The 25,546-nt window shown below is 46.6% G+C and overlaps 1 protein-coding gene across 2 annotated transcripts in view; it reads left to right on the top strand.

The window, feature by feature from the left end:
* RALY (RALY heterogeneous nuclear ribonucleoprotein) overlaps positions 1-25,546 on the top strand; it is a 423,518-nt gene that overhangs the window by 371,374 nt on the left and 26,598 nt on the right. For both annotated transcript variants that reach the window (XM_059733246.1, XM_014609492.3), the window contains exon 4: positions 7,244-7,316. In XM_059733246.1, coding sequence (XP_059589229.1) covers positions 7,244-7,316 — 73 coding nt within the window. The remainder of the gene's footprint in view (positions 1-7,243; positions 7,317-25,546) is intronic.

The following is a 25,546-nucleotide window of genomic DNA, read 5'->3' as shown; positions in this document are numbered from 1 at the left end:
TGGCCAGTTAAAAGAAACTGCTTCTACTTTCTCTCCCCTTCAAACTAAAAGCAGAGTTGAAAGCTAGAGGTTAAATGTAATTTGTAGGGTCATTTAATGTTGCCTATGTGTTCAGTGGAGCTCCAAGTTACAATGGACAGGACCTTTTTGAGGAAGAGAGGTCATGAAGCCAATGGAAGAAAATGTTCCATCACATGTACTGAAAATAGGCAAAACATGCCTAGCCCTGCTTACTGCAGAGAGGTTAGAGCAGAGAAGCAACTCCCAGAGTGTGGCATTCTGGGGTTCTCTAGCCACCCTTCTTGGACAGTGAGTTCCCCCAGATTTAGCCTACAAACCAAGGGAGTATTTTTGTAACTGCCAGAACTGCAGACTCCATCTAAGGATCATGAATTCAGCTCAGCTCTGACTTCCTCTTTCCTCCCCACCACTGGCAAGCAGAGCTCAGATACTGCTGCAGGACTCCAGTTCACTCTCCTTGTAGGTGAAGTATGGGAATCCAGCAGAGAGGAAGAAATGAAAATGCTATTCAGTATGCACAGGAAATATACTCGCCCTTAAGAGGCCCTAGATCCTGTTAGGGAGATGGGGGTAGAAAATCCTAAAAGGGAAAGTTACAGCTGCTCAAGCTGGCCCAATATCCAAGCATAACAGAGGGCCCGCACCTGGCCATTACATAAAGTGATCTGACCCAGATGGCAAGGGCATGTAGTAGATGTGTTACACGTGAGCCTGTCTTTCCACCTGGAGCACCAGCTAGCGGGTAAAACTTATCTCCCTAAGCAGACACCACAGTGATAACACCACCTGCCTTAACCCCAGATGTGAGTGGTTGCCTTGACCTAACTGTGTACAGCCATCAGGCTACTTGCTGGTGAAATCCAGCCCCTTACCTGTGTGTCTGTGCCCACTTCTATTATCGAAATGACCACAGAAAGAAACTAACTAAAGAGATATGGCAAAATAAAGAAGAGTTGTGATGGGCACACCACAAGCAAACTTAGCATGCCTTGGTTCCTATGTTGAAGGATTGCCCCTTCATTCCTCCTGTCTGTTTTCAGATAAATAGACCCTTTCTCTCTCCAATATGGACTTCCACGTGGACAGCAAGGGGCAGAGGGCACAAGGTATTAATAATGATCAAAAGAAAGTTGAAATAAGGTCCTTCGATATTTGTAGCTCAGACCTGTGAGCAGAGGGAGGCTTGATGCAGTGGAAATCCAACCAAGGTACAGGAGATGGTTCCATGGGAAGATGATTGCCATCCACCAATCACCTGTCACAGCACAGGACCCCTTGAAGAGGAAGATGCACCTCCATGTATCACATGACACTGTCACCCCTGGGTAGAATGTTGAGCAGTGACAGGGAATTGTCTGAACCATCTGTGAAAGTGAATCTCAAAGAAATGAGAGATTAGGATCTCTGATTTCATCATCCAACCTATGTGATTCAGAAATAAGTCCAGAGGTCAAGGTGAGAGTCATCATTTTTAGGTGTTTTCTATTATAACCAATCTCAGGCATTCAGAAATCTGGAAAAGCCTCCAGAATAATGAGACTTGCTCAGAAAACAAGAGACTATAAAGGAAGTAATAATTCTGAGATCCTTTTCATCAGCCTTCACATGCTGGAGTGTTTAGAGAATGCGTTGGTCATGTTTTTAAGCTCTTTTCTTCAAGTAAGAGTGCTAAAAACTTCCTCTTTTCCCAGTGAAATCTGAGATTTCATCTCATCACATGATTTCAATTCTGGGACTTTATGAAAAACAGTATGTGTTGCAAAATTTACAACTCATGGGAGTTGGCAAAATTGTGTTTTTCATATTCCCTGCTCTAAAATGTCCAGGAATAATAGCAGTTTTCATTGAGCCAGCTCCAGTTACACCAGCTATATCAATTGCTTCAGCTGAGGGTCTGATACCAGGAATCTTTCATTAGAACAAACATTTGCAAGGTTGGGGTTTATGTCCAATGTGAAGATTCAGAGCTGTTCTTGCATTAGATCAGATGTAGCTCCTCCATGTACCAGATTCTGAACTGTCTACTCCGTTTCCAGTTCCAACCATAGTAGCTTTGTAGCAGACACTAAAAGCCCTCTGTGAATGAAATGCCCTCTCTGGGCAGCAGGTTCTTTGGCGCTGCAATTGTTCATACAAGAATGGGAATGAACTCCAAAGTATTTATTAAAAGCTGTTGAAAAGCCACAAAGTTCTACGTGGAATGTCAGTAGTTTGGGGTCTGCCACTCTTTTGTGAGCTTCTACTATAATTTGAGAAGTGCTTATCTCCCACAGCATCCTTCAAGGCCCTCACAAGCCCCTTGCATATTTCAGAGAAGCCACGCCTTTTTGAAACCCTTATCTAAATAATTCCAGATCTCAGTGGTACTTGATCACTACCACAATACAACTGGCTGTGCTGTAGTGATAGAGGGTTATGCCAACATCACTGTGACAAAATAATTTGGCCTTCTGTTGGTCTCTGAGAGTAAACGACGATTTGCAGGAGGCATTTTGTAATACATATATGAACAAATAAGCAAAGCAGTGACTCATATATCTAGACAGTATCTTCAACCAAGATCAGCTCTTAAGTTAGGTGCTCCTTTTTTATCAAATGGGCAAGCACTCAACTTGATTTTAACTGTTTAGTAAGGCTCAGAATGTGTAGGGAGAAGAGGCACCATAAGCCATAGTCAAACCATCTAGCACAGTGACGCTCTGTATGCCCCCAGTTTAGGTTGAAGACCTCCAGGACACTAGGTAGGTTTTCACGAAGTAGTGTTAGTAATTCAATAGGCAGTAGTGTACTTTCGAAGGTAGGACTCCTGGGGTTTGAACCTGTAACTTTCTAACTCGGAAGTAGAAGCTCAGGCTGCAGCATCACCAGATGTCAGCCCCAGCTCAGCCTGGCCTCTCCCATAAGTTCCCTTATGATGGAACAGGTAGTGTGGGAGGACCAGTGAGAACCACAAGTGCCTGGCCTTGTTCCAGCAGCAGCACTACTGTAGCTGCTTCAGGCATTCTTATACAATGCACTTTGAACTGCTCAAACATTGTTCAGCATTAGGACCTTGTTACATTTTATGCTGTGAGCTGCACAAATGTTGATCAACGTTAATGCTAGTTTGGAGCAGTCACACCCTTAGGCTAGAAACCTTCTCTGACTGTCCCACACCTGCACGGTGATTACATGCCACTAGAGGCCTGGTGAGCAGGGGCAGAACTACGAGCTGTAGCTGTGTGAATTGCTACTAGAGAGCTGGTGAGCCAGGACAGGCTTCTCTCCCTGCTCTATGAGCAGGGGTGTGAGAGATCCTGGGATACAGGAGGATTTCAACTTGGGTGGCACATCTGTGGGGCGTGGCCACACTTTAATGGAACAGGAGCTGGGTAGTACAGATCAGAGATAATCCTTCCCTGGAATGGCATAACTTTAAACCACATAACAAGTGATTAAACAACCTTAAGGTGTTAATGTGCAGACAGTCCAGGGGTTAAGACCCAGGAGCCGCCCAAAATTACCATGTAACAAGACACTTAGTGCCAGCTTGAATTTAGAGCAGTCACACCTCAAGGCTAAAACATTTTCTGACTGTCCCTGACCTGCACAGCTGTGATTTATCATTAGAGGGCTGGCAAGCAGAGGCAGAACTAGGAGCTAGGGCTATGAGTTGCCATTTGAGAGCTGCTGATGCAGGACACACTTCTATCTCTGCTGTAGGTGGGGTGTATGCAAGATGGGTGGGGGGCAGGAACATGAAGCTGGGAGGCAGAGAGTTAATGGGATGGGGTGGATAATGAAACGGGAGGAAGAAGGCAAATGGGGATGGGGAAAGGTTGGTGAAATGAAGGAAGTCAGCCACTGAAGGATAAAATAAAAAGAAGTTTAAAAAAAGTGGGGAGGGGAGGGGGGAAGGCATTTAAAAAGAAATAAAGAGGAAGTAAATTAAAAAAGGTCTCATGTTTTAATACATTGGGATTGGGATTGGGGTGTGGGAAATGCTGGTCCTGCTTCCTGGGGTGGCTGGGAACAGTGAGGAAAGGCACTTTTGAGGGAGCTACTGCCCCTGCCCTGGAAAGGAAGCCCTAGTTCATGGGGAGCCAATTTGGCCCCCTACCTCGTCGTTCCCCCCCCACCCAACCCCTCTAGACCCCACTCCCAGACTCATCTGTGACTTAAAACCTGGCTATCTGGCATGAGGGCTGCAGGCTGTTTGCATGGGTTACACCCCTGGGGGTAGGAAGGTCACACCCCCAGGGCTGGAAAAGGGAATTAGCTTGGTGCCAGAACCTCCCCTCCTGCCCCCACAGAGTGGAAAGTTAATCCACAAAGAACAGAAGGGTGAGGGAGAGGATCCTGCCCTGGAGTGGTGTAACTTTAAGCTACCTAAAGTATGCTTAAAACTAGTTTCAGGTGTTAATGTATGAACAATCCAGGGGTTAAGAGCTCCAGGAGCCACCTAAAATTAATGTGGAACAAGGCCTTCCGACCTTGCCTGTCCTGACTCCAGTTAAATCTGCCTTGGATCTTCTGGCCTAGATTGACTGCTTGCTTTGACCCTGTCTTGACCCTTGGCTTGGACAGATACCTGGCTTTGACCTTGGCTTCCACTCTCCTAAAATCTTGATTTAGCAAGAATCATTAAGACTGACTGCATACATACTGGTCAACACATTCAGTACCAAATCAATGACTTGGAACTGCCATCTCATGGATTAACTGTGAAACAGAGGTCCTGACCACTTGTGAACAAAAATCCAGGTAACAAAAAGAAGATGAGAAGTGTTTTTGCTAAAAAGTGAGACCTAATCTATACCTTTTTGTTAGGATGGGGCAGGACCCTTCACACTGCCAGCAAATTACTACAATGGAATAAGGCTCCTGCTGCCTCTAGTGCTTTTTGCCAACTGCCATGGTCCTTTTAGCACCTGGTGCCTTCTCAGAGTGCCCTTTGTAGGTGGGTCAAGGGGAAAAGTAGGTTTTGGAGACAGATCTACAGCAAGTCTTGAAATCCTGCATCTAGAGTTCTACTTTAGATACTCTGCATCTCCACAGCAGCAGGGTAGGGAGGCAATAAAGTTAATTTTACCTCCCTGCTGAGCCTCCAGTTTCTCCTAATGGTAGTAGATCAGTGCTAGGGGATCTAACTGTACTTTGACCATGTGGATTGAATGATGATGAAGACTTTGTATCCACCAGCACTGGAGTTAATTGTTGTAATTATCCAGCTCTGAACTTTTAGTGAACCTCTGTTAGGTGTGCCACTGTCATTAGATTGCCACTTGGCAACTTTAAAAAGCACCCACCATCTGATGAAACGACAATACACATGAAAAGCACTTGAACAGAAAATGTGCTCCTCAACTCTTCTCTCTTATTCCGTCTGCTGAATGACTGCAGGAAAGAGTGGGTAGGAGGAGACAGCAGCACAATGAAGCTGTGTCAGCCCTCCTCATCACAAATCGCCAACCCATGTAGCCCATGAATCTCAACAACCACTCACAGGAAGTTTCAAGAAGCCAATAGTTGCCTTTTAAGTATGCTAGCAACTTCCATATGCAACACAGAGGGCAAAACAAAACATGGCAATTTCACTGGCAGTATAGAAAAATGTGGCATAGAGGTGACATGAAAAATGTGCATTATAACAGAATGTGTAAAGAGCCAGGAGATAAAGGGGGCAGTGTTCAAGGTAGTCCAAGGGGTTTAGCTGAACTGGTAACCCTGCCAACTTCACTGCTACCATGCTGAGTTCTTAGGAACCAGAAACTGAAAATGAAACTTGAGGGGAGGGTGAAAGCACAGAAACCCAAACCAGTGGTAAAATCCATACAGACCAACACAGCAGGGCTAGCTGCCACCCCAAACATATAGGAAGTTCAGATCCACACTTTCCTTTGTGCCCCCAAACTGTCTTTAATATAAATCCAATGTGAACCATGCCCAGCAGGCTAAAGAGAGCCCTCCTGAGAATGCAACTGAGGCACTATAAAAAGTAGGTCTAGAAGGGACCTTGGGAGGTCATCTAGTCTGAGCCCCTGTCTAATGTAGGATCATCCATATCCAAGTCATCCTATGCGAGTACTTCTGTAACCTATTCCTAAAATCATACAATCAGCCCTGTTAGAAACACTGAAAGCACTCAATCCTGCTACAGGAAAAGGAGGAGGACCAGACCTGTCCTGTCCCTGCAAGTATTATTAAAATACTTAAGAGATCCTAGGAAGAGGGCCATGCCCCCTGCTCCAGAGTAACACAAAATGCCCCACAGACCATACCAAACTGACCTTGGGGTAAAATAGGTTTTAATATAGTGACTGTCACTGTGACATCTGATTCTTAGAGGTTCTAATGAACAGAATTGTTCACTCCCAGGCAGAGACATTGGGACGATGAGTAATATACATACAATATGTCACCTCTCTTATGTCACCTCTCTGCAGTTGTGTGTCTATGCCCAGCTTTCAATTGCCTGAGTTCGGTGGAGATATCATAAAATCTACTATAGTGTGGACTTGTCACATTGACTGCATACATTCAGCACAGTGGTTCAGAACAGAAATTTCCTTGGCAGATCAAAAACTCTCATTCTTACCCTCCCTGGAATGAAATCTGCCTCTAAGATTAATTGGGGTGACTGCAAGCATGCTTCTGCACCCCATGCAGCTTATACAGTGGACTAATCAGAGAAGACTACAAAGGAGACTTCAGATGTTTCCTATGTTTTCAATTAATATTATACTAGAAAGAAGAGAGAAAGATTTTTAACTACCAGGAAGCAACATCCAGAAGGTTATGTATTATCCAGACTTCATAATGAAAGCATTGAATTTTCTTTGGAAACCAGTCCTAGAAAGAGATGAGTTGGGCTGTTTTTAGGACTCTAGGTTAATGTGTGTGCAGTGGGTTTTCAACTTTGAAGCTAGTGGTTTGCTGACTGGCCTACATAACGAAGCAGAGGCTTGCAGGGATCATGATTGTATTCCACATGCATCTGAGTCCCAGCTGGACTCCTAAGGTGCTAACAGACAAGGAAGTTCAGCAAAGCTGTTTGATTAGTACAATATGCAACTCCCTGCTAGGCCAGCCAGGGAGTTCTTATGTGTAGGTAGCTGAGCCATATGCTGTGTGGGACTGCTGTTTGAATGAGTGTGGCAAGATACTCTCCAAGACAGCTCTGTGTGGGCATGTGATATGTTTTAATACAATAACTTTATTTATGCATATTTATTCATCCTAGATATCAATATGGCTGGGGAACCTAAACCAAACAGACCCAAAGGACTGAAGAGAGCACCTTCCACCTTGTACAGGTAGGTCTTCAATGCTTCATCTCCCCTGAGGAAAATACCAGGATATTTTCAACAGTGGGTCTGAACCATAGATTTTTCTCCCTTGGTTGATAATTCATACTCCTGGGATTGATGCTGTATGCTCCATGAAACCTCTGTGCCATAAACCCAGTGCTGTCCACTGTGTATTCACTTCTTCCTGATGTAACCTGTGTTAGAGTTGGGCTACCCAAACTGTTTTCATAAGCTGCCCACAGTCTCTATTGTAGGCTATAATGAGTACAACTGGGTTGAAAGGATATGACACTAGCTATCAGAGCAAGATTTGACCAGATGACACCAGAGAGGAAGCTGTGGTGTTGTGGGATTCCACACTGGGCCATCAGAAAGGAGGAGTGAATGGTCTATAGGACATAGATGCACATCAAAGGGATCTATGGGACATAGATGCTGGGAGAAGGTGCACCTCAAAAGAAAAGAGTTGGCAAATTCAGAAATTTTCATGTGTATTGAAAGATTTCTGCAGCGTCACCAGGCCTCTGCTGCTGATGAAACCTTCCTTTCCACAGCCTCCCCCTTCATATCCCTTTTCATTCACATAATTACTTTAAGCAAATCTTAATGTTCTTTTCACTTGCTGCTCTTTAGCTCAGTTCCCACACCCTGAAAAGCCCCATCTGGAGGGAAACAAGCCATTGTTCTCCTAAGTTATTATCCTAGGTCATTTGTATACAACACAGGGGTTTAATTCTCTCTAAATTGAAATGGTGTTTTTTTAAAAACATTGCTTCAATTTAGGGTGAAGTAAACCCCCATGTCATGTACACCCATGTCAGAGCCTGATCCTTACCTGCCTCTCCAGGAGCAGGGAGGGGAGAGCAAGCTGCTGGCAAGCAGAGTGGTCCCTGAGCTGTGGGGGAGGGGCTGGTGCTTCCCTCCACAGCAGTGCCACTTCCCCCATCTCCCCCCACCAGGTGGTACCCGTCTGCAGGCACCAGGCTCGGGCAGTCCCAGGGAGCACCGCAGCCATGGAGGGAAGCATCGGGCCCCTGCACAGCTCAGGCAGGTAGACAGACTCTGGGAGGAGGAGATCAGGCTTGCCACTTTTTTTTTTCCTCTTCTGTAGAGTCTGCCTTCCCTGCCTGCTGCCAGGCTGCCTGCATGGTCTGCCTGCACAGCCCCTGAGCCGCATGGAACCCAATGCTTCCCTCTGTGGCTGTAGGGTAGGAAACTAAAACTCTCTGGAGGTGTTTTACTTTGCAGTGCCCCAAAGTCATTTGCTGAGTCCCAAAGTCATTTAAGGCACATTATGCCGCTGAATGTGCTACAGCGGCTGGAATTAATGTGCAATACGCCACCAAATGTGCAAACAGCAGTGCCATTAAAGCGATACAAAAAGCATTTAACCTGCTTTAAACCCACTTTAAACCCACTTTAAAGTATCATCTACAAATGCCCTAAGGCCTCTTGTTGTTGCCGAGATCAGTCACCTGGTATTGTCATTGTGAGAGTGCTTGCCACCAGTCAGAAGTTCTTCAGGTGGCCATGCAGGTAAAATTAAAGAAAAAGGAAGACCAAGGGAATTAGGATCCCAGCTTTTGAGGCCTTTGAATGGTGTTTATGTGCCAAAATCTCTTTAGGCTACCTTGAATATCTCAGCCTCCAACTTCAGAGTAATTTCAGCGAAGTGAATCCAAACATGGAAGCAAAAAGGAAGCAATCATCATGCAATTTCCTGCCCATAAAGACTGTTCTGTGCTCCTGCTGGATAGGCAAGAGAACACAGTGAGGTGTCCTAACTGGAGTCATCTTAGTTCTCTCCTGTCTGTCCCTCTTCGTGGGTGCATCTGCACAAGATGCTTTACTGTACTGCACATTAGACCAGTGTTTCCCAACCAGTGTGCCGCAGCACACTGGTGTGCTTTCAGACATTACCAGGTGTGCCGCAGAGCCTTGGGGGTGGGGGGTGGGGGGGCACTGCGCCCCAGCCAGCCCCATGCCACCACCCACCCCCCTCCACTCTGCATCTGGCCACATGCCACATTGCCCCCAACTCCACATCTGGCTGGTGTGCCATGGGATGGAAAAGCCTGTGTAAGTGTGCTGTGGGATGAAAAAGGTTGGGAAATATTGCATTAAACTCATCTAATGCACAGTCAAGCATCACTGTCTACATGTGTGCAGCAATTACTGTGCAGTAGGGCTGTGCAAAGCTTTGGTCGCTGATTCGATTCGGTGGAGATTCTGCTCAATTTGGTGGCTGAATCTCTCAATCTGAATCAAATCGGGAGACCCTTTAATCTCTCCAAATTGAATCAGAACCCTCTGAATCGATTCCGAGAGATTTGGGAAGATTCAATGATTCAGACATAGATACAGCTTTAAATGTTTTTTCTACATACTTCAAGGTAGCGGGCAGCTCATGAATGCTGAGATGGTGGGGTGGATGGAGCATCCCACAGGAGTGTGGAGGGGTCCCCAGTGCGCTCGGCAGCAGACCTGGAAGAGAACCAGAAGCACTTCCGGTCCAATTCCAGGTCCACCGGGGAGTATATGGGGAGCTCCCCCATGCCTCCCTGGCTTGGCGACTGGTGCCTTCTGGGTCTTGGGGGGCACCTGGGGTCCCCCCGTGGCTGATCTCTGAGCCAGGAGAGTGCGGGGGGGCCCCCAGCATGCTCAGTGGTGGAACTGGAAGTGGACCCAGAAAGGGCCCCCCACGCTCCTGTGGGACGCTCCATCCGCCCCAGCATTGCAGCATTCATGAGCCGCGCCTGGTACCTCAAGGTATGTAGAAGCTGTGGTATTTAGAGCTGTGTCTATGGCCAAATCACTGATTCTCTGAATCAGCATCAAATCTTCAGATTCAGATTTGGCTGAATCAAATCAGGACAGTGATCTAAATCAACAAATTGAATCACTGTCCCTGATTTGGGTTGAATCCAAATCCAAATCATATACGGCCCATTTCGCACGCCCCTCCTGTGCAATAGACTAATCTAATATGCCATTTTCTAGTACCTATTGTTAAATCCAGTAACATCAATTCAGGCCTCGTACCAGGTATTAATTCCAAAACTAAAACACAGTTCCTCTAACCAATAACACATTTATTAAGCCTCTAACATATTGGTCTCCAACCTTTCTAAGTAGGAGATCACCTTTGGCATTTAAAAGCAACCCAAGATCTACCATGCGCCGCTGCTACCCACCGCCCCCACCCTGCCCCCAGCCACCAGGTAAGTCTGTGGGGAGAGAAGGGGAGAGGGCAGATCAAGGCAGAGGGATAAAAAATTATTTAGGGGCACACCTCACCAGCAGGTAAGTCCCACCTGGCCAGGGCCTCACTCAATTTAGCCCTGCTCCTGCCTCTGCAGCACTGTCCCTCACCATGGGGGCCTCGATCTAGCCTCCACCCTTTCCCTCCCCCACAGACTGACCTGCTGGGCTAGGTCACATGCATGCATTCACGCAGGCACTCAACCCTCCACCCCAGCCTCAGATCAACTCCAAGAAGCTCCAAGATCTACCGGTGGATTGAGATCCACTGGTTGGTGACCATTGCTCTAGCAGTTACAGTTTTTAGTGCTATGGTTAGTTAAAAGCAATACATGTCCACCACCCCAAAGTGCAACAACCTCGACAACACCAGGCCATGAAGTCTCATTTGGGGGCTCCCAGCTTCTATGTTTGGTCTCTGTGTAAGATCAGATTTTCTTCAGATCACTGTCAGGATCTCTTCAGGAACCTTTGTCTCTAACTTGTATACCACATTTCTTATATAATTAGCTTAAGCCATTCCCTACAATGCATACTTATAAACCTATTTCTGCTTCTCATATACAATTAATCCTAGAATTTCCCAATTTTCAATATTTATTTTGTTCTTCGATGGGGTCAGATTTGCTGCTGCTTGTTCCTCTTTTCCCAAGCTAAATGTTCTTATTTTGGTTGACCCATTTCTTGTTTTGACTTTGGCCATCCAGACAAGATATCCCTAGACTTCTTTTTCTTCTCCAAGAATGGAAAACGGATGGGCCCTGATCTCCACATGGCTGGCAGGCAGCATCCCCCTGAGCTGGGACAACTCTCCCTACCCACTGTGGTCCCCTGCTGCCTAGGCTGACTGGGAACAATTTGCTCCCAGTCAGCATCTACACATGTGCTTCAGCACATTAGTTTAATGCACTGATTTCTACTACCTGTATCTACAGTGGGGTTTTTTCCTTGCAAGAAAGAAAAAGGTGAACACAAGAAGATGCTTAAAAGGAACAGAGCAACTTCTAGAGGGAAAAGGGGAAAAGGAAGGACATGAAGACAGAGGAGGATAAAAGAGGGAGATGGGCAGAGAAAAAGAGCTAAGAACAAGGGAAACAAAAAAACAAAACAAAACAAAACCATGATGCTGTAATGGGGAGCTAATGCCAGGCACTGGAACTTCATCAGCTTTGCTGGCACTCTGCAGAGGGAATGTGTCACCCCAAGGAAACAAGCTTCCTTTTCTCCCTTTCCCTGTACTTCATTGGCATGTCCTTGGCAGGCAACCCACTGCTTTGTTGTTGCAGAAAAATGTGGCTTGGGGGATGGGAGTTTTATTACATGGTAGCGATTAGTGGAGAGCAGGCATTTATTTATTATTTTTAATTACAGTGTTGGGTGATAGATTTCCTCTGAGCTTAGAGTCCCCAGTTTAGGACAGAAAAAAGTTTTCTGAAATAATTAAGAGAAAAAAATTAAGAGGCTCTCCCAAGAGGGAAAAAAAGTGGGTAGGATTAAAGCCAGTTTTCCAGTAGATGACAGCTCATAGAGGAATAGATGGTTTCTGCAATCACCAAGACAACCACTATTTTAAAGAAACTAAAATGTGCATTTATACATACGCTAAGTTGTATGGATATTGCTAGCAGTGTGTTCTGGCCAGTGAGATTAAGGGTATATCTATTCCTCATCTCCAGTGCTCCAAGGGGATCATAACTTTCAAGCATGTCCTGTCCATGCACTCCTGTTTACACAGAACAAACTCAGAAATGAGGTTGTAAAGCCACTGCAGGAAGGAAGTCTCATATCCTGAGTCTCAGGGAGGCTGAAGACAGAAATATCAAAAGTGGTGGCATGAAACATACTGGGATTCCCTTCAGCACCTCAATTTCTGCAAGAGGCTGGGAGATTACAGCTCCTCAATTTCTGCAGGTACTGGAGATCCACTGGAGATCCACTGCTTTGAAGCAGACTTGATTAATCGAATCCGTTCCAAAGCAATGGATCTCCAGCACCCCACTGCTGTTGAGCATCCTACTGCGGTTGAGCACCTCCCACGAGCTGATGCGAACTGCGCTGCACCATGTGCAGTTGTTTGAGCAGTGAAATGCACATCAGCACACAGAAAATGGCAATGGTGTGCTTTTGAACTAAAACACCTTCTAAGTGTTGTAGTTCAAAAGCACACTGCTGCCATTTTCTGAGTGCTGACGTGCATTTTGCCACTTATACAACTGCAAGCAATGCAGTGCCAGGCTCTTTTCAAAGCGCCCAGTGCTGCAGCACTTACATGTGTAAAAATGCTGAATATGACTGGTAGGTCAGCCTCACCTGTTGTTCATCTCCTCAGGAAAATGTTGACATATCTATTGATGGTTTGAATCAAACTTTCAGAAAACCACATTTCAGGTATACATTCACATCCAAGCTCTTGCACCTCCATGAGTACATCTGAGCTCACCACCTGGCACAGTAGCTAGACACACATCCTTGCAGTTAAAAACATTGTGTCCATAAACAGGAAAACTCTTTTGTATTAATCTGCTCTCACAGTGGCCAAAACTGACCAAAACCTCAGGATCCCTATCATTCCATAGGTACATGCGCATCAAAAAAATCTTTCCCCTTCTAGTCCTTGGATTCTTCATTCCACAACTTCCACCAAATGAATACCTTCTCCCTTTTTCCATCTTCCACTCGGTTTCCTCTTCCTGCTTCTGCTTGATGAGCTCCTAGATCTAACCCTTCCAGCCCCTTCTATCCCCAACAGACAATTTTGCACTGACCCACAGTTGTATCAGGCTCCTATAGGTGCTGCCTTTATACCCCTGCAAGTTTCAGCCAGCCAAGATACAGGAAAGTCATGGCCTGGGGGTGGTATTTCCAAGTCAAAGCTGAACCAGGCTAGAAGGTCATGGTGGAGGATGTTCAGACTGCCTTTTCCTTTGTTACTTTGGATGGAAGACTTTAGGCTGTAGGACTGTCTATTCAGGATTCCTGAGTACTATATACATGGGCCGATCTAGAATTTTGAAAGGTGGGAGTGCCGCTGGTGAGATGCACATAAAACAGCGTGTATTTTTCTCCTGTTAAAAATTAAGTAGAAGCTTTACTAATATGCTAATATACTAATTCTAATATAATAAAAGCCTTACCACTTCCAGCTGTGTGTCTGTCTGTCCATAATGCTCTGGGCCCACTGGGAATGTGCCACCCGAAGCCTTACAACAGAGAGAGAGACAGGCGGAGGCAGAGGTTGGGGTGCAGGCGGTCGGGGCCAAGGTGTACTCCCTGCTGCAGGGGACTGGCGGTTCAGGGGCGTGGCTTGCAGCTGTGCAGGGGGACATGGTGCATGGCTGTGCAGGGTGGGGCGGGATGCACGACCGTGCAGGGTGGAGCAGGGCACCTGGCCACAGAGTGGTATGAGAAGAGCCAGCATGGGGGCGTGGACGGCACCCTCTGGCTTCATCACACAGCATGCCCCCCTGCCCACTACCCTCGCAGCACCCTGCGGCCATGAGCCACACCCAACTTGTGTACCCTGCCCACCCCCACCCCCAGTATAGCCACAAGCCATGCCCCCCCTGCGCGGGGAGCACTCACTGGCTGTGGCCGCAGTGGAGCGTGGATCATGGATGTGCAGCCACAGGGTGCTGCCCGAGAAGCCGGCATGGGGGAGGAGGGTGTGCCCCGTGTGGGCGGGGAGAGGCGTGGTGCATGGCCAGAGGGTGCCGCAAAGGCAGCAGGCAGGGGGGCATGGGCAGGTTCTGCCCGCTACAGCACGTGGCCACGGGGTGGGACATGTCCCCGTCCGCGTGCCCCATGCCTTCCTCCAAGCCGGGGTCACCCGCCAGCTGTGGGCGGTGGGGTGTGCAGGGTGTGCAGGGGGACAGGGTGCACAGCCCCAGGGTGCCACGAGGGGTAGGGGCATTCACGGCACAGGCAGGGCCCACCACCTGTAGCAGGTGGCCACGGGGCAGGGCACGCCCCCATGCCTGCTTCCTATACAGCAACCTGTGGCTGTGAACCATGCTCTCCCCCACATGGCCTGCAGCTGCCGGGCACTCCCCATTGGGGTGGGGAGGGGTGAAGCAGGGCTGGACCCAGAGCAGCAGCAGGAGGTTGGGAGAGTGGGGCAGGACACGGAGCAGCAGCGGGAGAAGCGGGGCTGGACCCAGAGCGGTGGGGGGAGGGCTCAGGGCCAGCTGCTGGTGTCTGTCCCCAGCCCCCTCCCCCTCCCCCAGTCATTCATAGTGAGTATTTTGCTAGTATTTAGTATAAGATTAAAGCAAAACTAATATAACTTTATTGGAATGAGTTAAACAGTCTGCAGAGCTATGAAATAGGGGCTACATTATCAGAAGTAGCTAACAGAGAGCAGAATTGCAAAAGAAAAGTTAGCTTGATTAGTGGAACATCAAAACTATTTTAAAAAGTGGAGATAGTTACCACCTATGGAATGAAGAATTCAGCAGGAATCAGGTAGATTTTAATGATCAGTGAGCTCAATTGCCTCCTTCACTGCTGCCAAAATGGAAATGCTGATGCTACTACCAGGAAATTAGTTTTGAACTCTGGGTAGACCATGAATCAAAGTGGGTGTGACTACACCAATGCACCCACCTTGGATCCACCCCTGGCTATATACCCTAAAAAAAAGACACACCCATTCCAACTATTAGATGTGTCTTATGCCTCTCACTTAAAATATTGACTTCCATGCCCTTTCCAAGTTCAGAGAACACTATCTGAAATCTAATATCTGCAAAGCAAGCCCATTATAATAATGTTCTGTGTTTAACATACCATTCCATTGCCCACAGGGCATTCATTGTAAATATGATTTATGATGGCATCACATTGTTTGCTACAGGCTTACAAACTGTTGCATACAGTTGTGGGGTGGAAGCTGTTAACGTCTGCTGTCTGTTCTAAATCTTTGTCCCCCCAAACAGATAGGAAATGAAAATCCAGCAAGCCAGACTGGGAGGAAAGGAGTGGGTATGAGGGCAGCTGGCATTTTGGAGTTATAGCACATTGATTTTACAGCCATAAAACTCAGCCTGAAAGGAAAGATTATGGCCCTGAGTGATGGAGAAACATTCCTTAACTACCAAGGAACAATTTATAGCTCAGCCCTTATCTCTGTATAGGTTCCATACATATGTATAAAGTAATGGATATATCAGTACAGTATGTGTAATATACCTGTGCACAAGAGGCTTATATACTGTACCTATAAATAAATGGAAGGGTCTATATGAAAATTGGTGTCCATACTCTAAGTCTAAGCCTGGTCAGATTTACATTCCACTGAATTCTATGAGCCAGATCTCATTTTTGCTTGTGTAAATTGCAGTTACTGAAAAGGATTGAGTCCAGATTTAAGAGGGCTTGGGAATGCAGGGAATGCAGATCGAGGCAAATTTGGCCAACTGTATATATTTATATTGATATACAAGAGACAGAGATTATATGGGTTTTTTTAATATATTTGGGGCCCTGGTATCCATATATAAATTCATTCCATACAGATATGGATTTAAGTGCATTTATTCTGCATCCTTTACTTATCACTTGCATTCTGACTACCAATCTGTTTCCTCTCAAATTAGAAACATACCAGATTTTTATGGAACCTTTTAAACATTTAAAAACAAAAAGAAGGGGCAGGGGTGTGACTGGTCTCTCCCAAGTCTGGGGGGACACCAGATTGCCAATGGGGAGGTAGGGGGTACCCTGCAGCTGATTGCCAAGCCAGCAGTGAACCCAGAAATGCACTTCTGCTGGCACTTCCCATTTTGCAGCTGGGTTTCTAGGGGCTGCATGGCCAATTTCACGTCACCAATGGGCAGGGGAAATACCTTTCTATAAAAATGTTTGCCTCTTCCCAAATATGGATCAGATAAAAGATAGGTCTAAAAAGTATACTGATCTAAAGTCCAGGATAAATAGTATTAAAGGCAGTGCTCTTCAATATTTTCAGTAAGGATTTGAAGGATGGTATTGAGTGTACACTTAATAAATCTGTTGGTAATACCAAACTGGCTGGGGTAACAAACACTTTGGAGAACAGAATGAAGATCTGAAAATAAATGAAATTTAGTAAGTTCAAAGTCCTACACTTAGGATAGAACAATCACGTGCACAAAATGGGGAATGACTAGCTAGGCTTCCTTACTGCAGAAAAGGACCTATTGGATTATAGTGGTCTGCAAGCTGAATATGATATAACAGTTTTATACAGTGGCAAAAAAGCCCCACTAGTACAAGTAGTGGGAAGTGATCCGTTCACCGTATTTAGCACTAGTATGGCTTCAGCTGAAGTACTGTGTCTGGTTTGAGGCACAGCACTTCAAGAAAGATGGGAGCAAATAGGAAAGAGCAACAAAAAGATTAGAGGTCTAGAAAACATGATGTATGAGGAAAGGTTGGAAGAACTGGGATTATTTAGTTTAGAGAAGAGAAGGCTGATGGAGGAGTTGATAACAGTCTTCAAATACAAAAAGGGTTGTTATAAAAAGGATGGTGATGGATTGTCTCTCGTGTCCCTAGGGTAGGACAAAAAGTAATGGGCTTCAATTGTAACAAAGAAGTTTTAGATTATTCTGGATAATTTTCAAACTCTGAGGGTGGTTAAGCACTGGAACAAATCACTGAAAGAGGTTGTGGAACTTCTGTCACTACAAGTTTTTAAGCGCAGCTTAGACAAACATTTGTCTGGGATAGTTTGGACAGGATTGATCCTGCAATATGATTTCTTGAAAGCCCCAGGCAATGACTCTAATTTAAAATGTGATCCATATCTTGACCATACCTTCTATTTTTCACATACTAGATCTCAAATCTTTTGTCTCTCAGTAAAAATGTTTAGCATAAGCAATGAATATCTAAACAAAATTTACCTGGGCATTTTTGGGACCGGGGCAACACGTAGGGGGTGCACACCAGTGCACGTGTACCTGCTGGGCGTGGTGGTGCACCCCCTACAAAAAGGCACCGCTGACACTGTCAGTGGTGTCTGCAGGTGGTCTCCACTAGCCACCCCACCGCCAACACTGGCAGCAGCATCTGCAGGCGGTCTGCAATCCCCACTGGCTGCTGCCAACGCTGCCGGTGGCATCTGCAGGTGGTCGCCAACCCTTGGTCGACACTCACCACCCCCCCACTGCCAGCAGTTCCAGCAGCGTCTGTGGGAACTCCCCTGCTTACCAGTGCTGTGCTCCTGCCACCACCAGCATGCTCCCACCGCCACTGTGCCTGCCCAGCTGCCGGGGGCATGCATCGTTTATGTTTGGGACCTATTCCTGTCATTCCTGATTAACCTGTCTCTGCTAGTATGCTGCTTGATACTGTGTATTGCAAAATGGGCAAGGACCAGTGGAAACACGTAGGGGGTGCACGGGGGTTCACATGCACACCTGAGAGCACTGGTGCACCCTTTGATGGCTGTGCTCACTGCTTAGGTGATGGGCCGGGGGGCAGGCGGGAGCGCTGGTGCCCCCCCGCAAGCACCTGCAAATCGCTGCTTCTGGGAGCAGCTGCATCGATGGACCGGCACTTGCTCCCAGAAGCGGCTACAATGATCACAGCGCCCCCCTCCTTCCAGTCCACAGGATCACCCATGGGGGGCCCCCTTCCCAGTCGGCAGGACTGGTCACATGGTGGGGGGCATGTACCCCCCCGACTAAAGCAGCACCAGTTGCCCATGGCAAGGACTAATGTACAAGTGACCAGAGGTAAATGAAAAGTCAGCAACCACATGAAGCCAGATAGCACTTTCTCTGACCTTTTAGCAGGAAACTTCTGTCCCCAGTGGCATTATTCTAACTTGAATTATTAAAAAGGATGTATTTAATGGGGTGTTTGTTTATCTCAGAATAGGCAAGTGAGTTTACCCAAGTGCACAGGACCTAAGAGATTGCAAAAGTCTTAAAATGTAATGACAAATTGTGATTCACACAAACAGGGACCAGGCTCATTTTTATTATCAGCTGAGTAAGGCTTTCCTCTCAGGTGGGCTGGAAAGATAGGTATTTCCTCCTCTGTTGTGTCCTATCATTAAATTGACCCAAAAAATTGGTGCAAAAGGTCAGTACTAAGCCATCCAGACCCTCCCTCCCATGTGGGCTGTTCTGCAGGTCATGTAGACATGCTGCAGTTCATCTGTACCCCCTACATGCCATCATTAAGCTACCTGTGACAGGTATGCATGGTGATTATTGGGAAGCACAGGAGATGGCTGAAAAGATCTGCACGTATGCAAATTCAGTGGGCCCAACACTGTACATTTGTGGCAAGTAGGGACTGGGGCAACTATGCCTGCCCATGTTTTGGAGTATCAACCATAGTACAGTTCTGTCTATTGAAGAGGATTCACTTTACTTCCCTTGCATCTCCCACAGACTCAGATTTTATGCAGGAGAAGCAACTCTTATGTCATATGTGCAAAACTAAAAGAGCTTATCATAACTCTTAGCAACCACACAAATTTACAAGTGTACGCACACAAGAAAACAGCATTGCAAGTTTCCCAGGTGTAACATGACCCCACAAAGCTTTGAAAATTGCCATTCAGTGGCTTTCAGTCTGACCATCCTGAACTCTCAGGGATCGTAAAGAAATAAGGTTTTTTATCAAAAATAAGATGAAAAAAAAGGAACTGGCTCTCAGGCTACACCCTTAGAGCATTGCAGAACAGAGCCTGCTCACTAATTGCATGTGTTTATTTTTTAAGGAGATGTAGTCCTCAGTGTTGCCTGCTGATTGGAAAATTGCAGAATTTTTTCCCGTACACAAAGGGAGCCCTGCTGGATCACTGAAAAATGATATGTCTGTCTCACAGAGATGTATTGTCCCTGCTGTGAAATTATCAGGCACAGATAAATAGCTGAGTCTATGGCTGAGTCTAAGACACTCTTTTTTATCAGCAGTTTTCAGTTAGATTTGAAAATGTGTTTAATGCACTGAGCCTGGTTTTCAGCAATGCTGGTTAGGGCTCACTTTAACAGCCCCTTGCAAGCATTGCTTAATATGCTACCAAAGGGCTCACAGGTACCACTGTACATCAGTAGAGGAGATTTTGGAACCCTTTAACCACTGATCTAACATCACTGCGTAAGGCCTGTTGCTGTCCGATGCCAGATGCCTTACAGAATCAAGCTCCAAGCTCCCTCCCTCCAGATCAAGTCAACTTCCCTTCATTAAAATGAAGGGTGATAGGCAAGTAACAATAGTGGCTGTTCTACCTAATTCCTCATTAATATCACAGACATACTAAGGATGAATTGTTCCCAGTCCTTAGGTCCATCATAAAGCCTGTACACCATTAGGCAGGGACTTAGGAGCACCAGGGAAGTACCTACTGGCAGCGTATATGATGGCAGATGACCCTGGGGGCACAGACACCTCCTCTTACATCACTAACCAATTTTCTTTATTGTTACTGCTATGCTAGAACAGATCTGTAAACGCTTTAGACAGGAGTTATTTGACAAATACACAACATTTATTCAATTTATTCCTAACAAAGCTAGCTAGCTTCCTCAGAATGAGTCACAGATGCTGAGCTGCCCCAGGGATGAATTTGGTTTGCTGGATGGATTGACAAATGGAAGGTATGATCTTGAATTGGCAAATACCATCATCTCACCATGAGAACATCTGAGAACCTGGTTTTGTTTCTAATTCTGCTCCCTGACTGTCAGGGGCAAAACAACACATTAGGTGGTGAGCAAACAGAGTTTTGCTGTAGTGGATTAATGTAACACTAATAACAGTGAACAAAGAGAAAGCCCTCCCCTTCCTTATGGAGGAGAATGGAGTTGTTTGGTCAGATCCTGCCTCCCCATCCTGGCCCTCTATGTTACACTGATTACTTCCCTTATACAATGCATTAACAGAGTAAATTGTGTAGTATTATGAGCCATTAATCAGGCCCACTGATCCATCAAGAGTGGGGCACTTCCTATCTAAAGAGGAATTACAGGTATTTTATGCAGTCTGAGTGAAAAACTAAGATTGAATGATAGCCATTTAACAAGGGGAGGGCTCCTTTTTGCCTGCCTTCTCACTGGCACGTATTCATGGAGTCACAGGGGTTAAGACAAGAAGGAACCATTTAATCATTTTGCCTTGGCATCCAGTCATTATTTGAAGTGATATCTTCAAAAGATGGAGAGTCCAGTGCTTCCCTAGGTCATTTGTTCAAATGGTTAATAGCCTTCATTGTCAGAAATTTGTGCCTTATTTCTCATTTGAATTTGTCTGGCTTCAGCCTCCAGCCATCAGTTCTTGTCCTGCTTTTCTCTACTGGATTAGAGACCTTTACTATCCAATATATTCTCCCCAGGAAGGTACTTAGACACTATAATCAAGTCCCCTCTCTAGTTTCTTTATGATAATCTAAACAGATGGAGTTCTCTAATAGGACTCTCACTGTAAGGCATTTTCACCTGCCCCTGAATTGTTTCTCTGTCCCTTTTGTGCACCCCCTCCAGTTTTTCAATGTCTTTTAAAACGTGGACACTAGGGATAGAATCCAATTTCAATTATTTGCCCAAATGGCAATTACTCTAACCTATGCATAGGGACCCACTCAATTTGTGATTTTGCAGATTTTGTGGAAACAATTAAATTGGGCATTGTCATGAAATCTGCAACCCCCCCCCAACCCCCCCCCCCCCAAAAAAAATTACTAAAAATAAAATGCTGGCTCCCCAGTGGGATTAAGCAGTCCTCATGGCTGCTGTGGCCTGGCCTGGCAACCTGCTGTGATAAACCCATAATTGGCCCAAGAAATTTGCCTCCTGACACCTCAGTTTTGGTAGTTCCTTACTTATGTGTAGTGCAGATGCCCAAGCATCTGCATGGCTACTGAGCATGGCTACTGGCTAAGCAGCAGCTCTGCAGAAAAGGACCTGGGGGTTACATGGACAATAAGAAGGATATGAATCAACAGTGTGCCATTGTTGCAAAGAAGACTAACAGTATACTGGGCTGGATTAATAGGAGTGTTGCCAGCAGATTGAGGGAAGTAATTATTCCTTTCTGTTCTGTACTGGTGAGACCACATCTGGAGTACTATGTTCAGTTTTGCCTCCCTCCCTCCCCCCCCCCAGAAAGGATGTGGTCAAGTTGTGACCATTCTGCTTTTAACCCATCTCTTTCCAGACTAGGGAAAGTATATGATTTTACCTTGCTGTGCAAGAGTTAGTGGCATGGTGAGCAGTTGCTACCTGGACAGAGCCTAGCTTTGTAAGTTACTTCCTTGTTTGTAATTACCTCTGCCCTTTCCATTATGATCATGGGCTGCTACACCAAACTTTCCAACTTGCAGAATGGATTTACTCAGAAACCCCAATATGTGCTTCCCCATAAACTGCTGCCTGTTGCCCAAACCTTTAAACTAAACCCATTGTGCCCCAGCCACACACCAGTAAGTGCTTCTGATACCACAGAGAAGAAGTCAGGCTTCCTGCTTGTCTGCACAGCATAGTGCTGTAGAATCCCAGAGAACAGAGGACTGAGAGCTGGTTGGGAAATCCTGATGGAAAAAAGTTTTTATCAGAAAATGGTGACTCGATGAATTGTAAAGTTTCCTGGGACTTAGCATCAGTTTTGGCAGTAGACAGATTTCTTTGGCCAAAGATGGAATTTCTAGTCCTCCCAAGATGCTCATGCAGCCCAGAAATGCCTATACTGGTACTTGCCTAAGATAAAGGAAACCCAGGTTCATGCAATTCCTTTACTTAATTCATATCAAAGATGTGAACCTCACCTTCTCAGTGAGTGTCCCAATCATGAGGGTATTGGATGGTCTAATGGTCTAAAGACTGATTCTCTTACTTTCTTTCTTATTGTTTTAACTATTTTGAAGGGTCTTAGTTTCAGCCTGATGCAAAATAGAAAAATATTCCTGTTTTTCATGAGAAAGAAAAAACATTTCCTGTCCATCCTTTGTTGGACTTGGAGAGAAGTGAATCTTGGAATCTCTTCTTATTTTATCCAGGCTGGTTTACCTGTCTTATTACAGGGAGCATGCTCTCAATCAGCTGTGCAATAGCTGCACTTTAATAGGGTGTACCTGAGACATTCAGCAGTCTCATTCTTCCTTGTGGTACCATGGATGGTTGTGTGCCAGGACATCAGACATTAACCAAGCAGTGCTTTGAAAACCTTCTGCTTTCCATATGTGTCTTGCCCTGCCTTGTGAAAAGCCCCTGCAGTGTGAAGAGAATATTACCAAATTTCCAGGATGTATCACAGGAAAGAAATGTGCTATTTACAATGTAGTACATGCATGCATGTATGCACATACTCACTTGCTCACTGTCCAGCTAGCTAAGCACACTAGACAAGCAAACCACCACATCCTGGTTGAAATTCAATTCAAATCTAAAAAAACAGAACCAACTTAGTTCTCATAAACATGGCCTGTGTCCTAGTGAGAGAGAAAATGTGTTAAAACATCTTGGCAGCTCTAACCAAGATGTTCATGAATGTCCTCTTCATTCTTACCCATCTCCCAAGGCTTACCCTCTCTGACAAAAAGCCAGCTGGTATAAATCACAGCAGCTCTGTTGAGGTTAAAGGAATCAGGCTAATTTATACTAGCTTAGAATCTGGGTTGTTCTTTTCTAAATACTCTTTATATAAATAGGCAGGGAGGTGCCCAAATCCCATTAGAAGTTGGATTTGGGAGCCTAATTCCCTTGGGCTATTTTAAAAATCCTGTCCTATATCATATGGGTCCAGCATGCAAAACAGTTGAATCCTGTTATTTTCCTGTTTCATGAACCCGAAGGTTATTTACTTCCTTGAGAACTGCACAAGGATCAGACAACATGGGGAAAAAAAGGGGATATAGCTGCTAGGGAAAGATGCCAAAGTATGTGTATGCAGAAGCTTAACCAGATTCTGACTAACAGTGGGTGCATCCAGACGAGTGTGCACGTGCCTCTTGCCCCATCTCAAACCCCTTTGAGATGGGGCAAGAGGCATGTGTGGGAATGAAAAACTGTTCCCCGCACTGCAAACTTGTAGTGCAGGGAGAAAATTAGACCCCTGGATAGGGGTCTTAAAAAACGGAATTTAAGAAAGCAGAGCAGGGCACAGTTTGGGACCGTGCTCTGAGGCAACCGGAGACTGGGTCCTCCACAGAGATGCTCTGGCTGCCAGACCATTTTTATGGTTGGCCCCTCGCCCTGGTGCTGAATCACACACCTGCCAGGCAGTGTGCTGCAGCACCACTGCTCCAGTGCCAGTAAGTAAGGGGTTGAGGGGCTGGAGGAGGGGGGAGAGGACTATGGGGGGACACCCCCCACCAGCCCTGCCCACTCCCCCACCCCCCAGCCTTGCCCTGCCTGGCCCCACCCCCTGCCTGCCCCGCTGAGGCCCCTGATTCCTGCTCTGCCTGTCCCTACCCCTGCCTCCCCCCAAGCCCCGCTGATCCCTGGTCTGCCCACCCACACTCCACCTGCCCCCCTGAGGCCCCCGATTCCTGCCCCTCACCCCAGCATCACCATGGGGGGGGGAACACCCTGGCACTTACCAGCAGTTGTAGCTATCACTGGGGCCCCGCCTGCCCAGCACGGGGCAGAGGGACAGCCCCAGATGCCCCAGCCCAGTCCCTGCTGCCCCCTGATACCCTGTGCTGCCCAGGGGGGCTCTGCCAGGAGGCCCCAGAGCCCCCCCAGCCCCTGCTTCTAGGGTAAGTAGAGGCTTTTTTTTCAGGTATTTTTTCTTTTTTTTTTTCTTTTTAAAGTGATGGTGCCTGGGGTTGGGGGAGCAGCCATGGGGGTCTGGGGGTGTAAGTGGGGGATGGGGCCGGGTGGGGCAGCCATTAGTGGGGTCTGGAGGGGCAGGGAGTGGGGCTAGGTGGGGCAGCCATCGGGGGGCCTGCAGCAGCTGGCAGGGGATGGGGCTATGTGGGGCAGCAATGGGGGGGCTGGGGTGGGGCATGTGGGCCTTGCAGGGGGGGTGGTGGCCCCTGCGGGGGCCATTTGACCCCTGTTAGTGGGCCATAGCCCCTGTGTGAGGGCCATAACCCCTGTTGGGGGGTTGTAGCCTTGTGTGGGGGCCGTAGCCCCTATTGGGGGGGCCACAACCTCTGTTGGGGGGCCATAGCCCTTGTGTGGGGGCTGTAAGCCCTTTGTGGGGCCATAGCCTCTGTTGGGGGGGCCATAGCCCCTGTGTGGGGGCCATAGCCCCTGTGGGAGGGCAGCAAAATATATATTCATGTTTCATGAATTCATGAAACATGTATTTAGGCTTCACTTTATTATTATGATAGAGACACTGGTAGGATTCCACATTGCTTTAACACTGTAGATATATCAATAAAATAGTGCCCAACTGATCACTTTCTCTGTCTCACTCTCTCTCTTTCTTTATAGTGGTCTTTTGTTTTAATTATGGAGGAACATGAATTTTGGGGTATTTTACAGAATGACTTTGGGATTTTTTTATTGGGGATTTTTCAGTTTTCCAATACAGAACATCAGAATTCCTGCTAGGGAGGCCAGTGGCAGGACCCTGGCTGCTCAGAGCTGGCACCTTGGACTCAGCTGGCTGTGGCTGACCTCCTGGCCAAATGAGGCCAGGAGAACATACTTTGACAGTTCAAAGCAGGCCACCACACCTGGAACATCTTCTGAGCGATATCTGCCCAGATGCCCAGGCAGGGGGCACACATGGCAGTAGTGCCGCACTGAGGCCAACTCTGCAGCCACAGCCCACTGACAGCTGACCCAGAAGGGCAGATGCCTCTACTGGCTGTGCAGTCCACATCCAGGTCTGGCAGGTGCTCACCAGCCCCCACTGCCAGACTGCTGCAGTGGGTAAATTCATATTCATAGATTCATAGATTCATAGATGTTAGGGTCAGAAGGGACCTCAATAGATCATCGAGTCCGACCCCCTGCATAGGCAGGAAAGAGTGCTGGGTCTAGATGACCCCAGCTAGATGCATATCCAACCTCCTCTTGAAGACCCCC

This window comes from Alligator mississippiensis, chromosome 9 (assembly GCF_030867095.1).
Source record: "Alligator mississippiensis isolate rAllMis1 chromosome 9, rAllMis1, whole genome shotgun sequence".
NCBI classification, from domain to species: domain Eukaryota; kingdom Metazoa; phylum Chordata; order Crocodylia; family Alligatoridae; genus Alligator; species Alligator mississippiensis.
The sequence above is the reverse complement of the archived record's forward strand: the minus strand, read 5'-3'. Positions and strand labels throughout refer to the sequence as shown.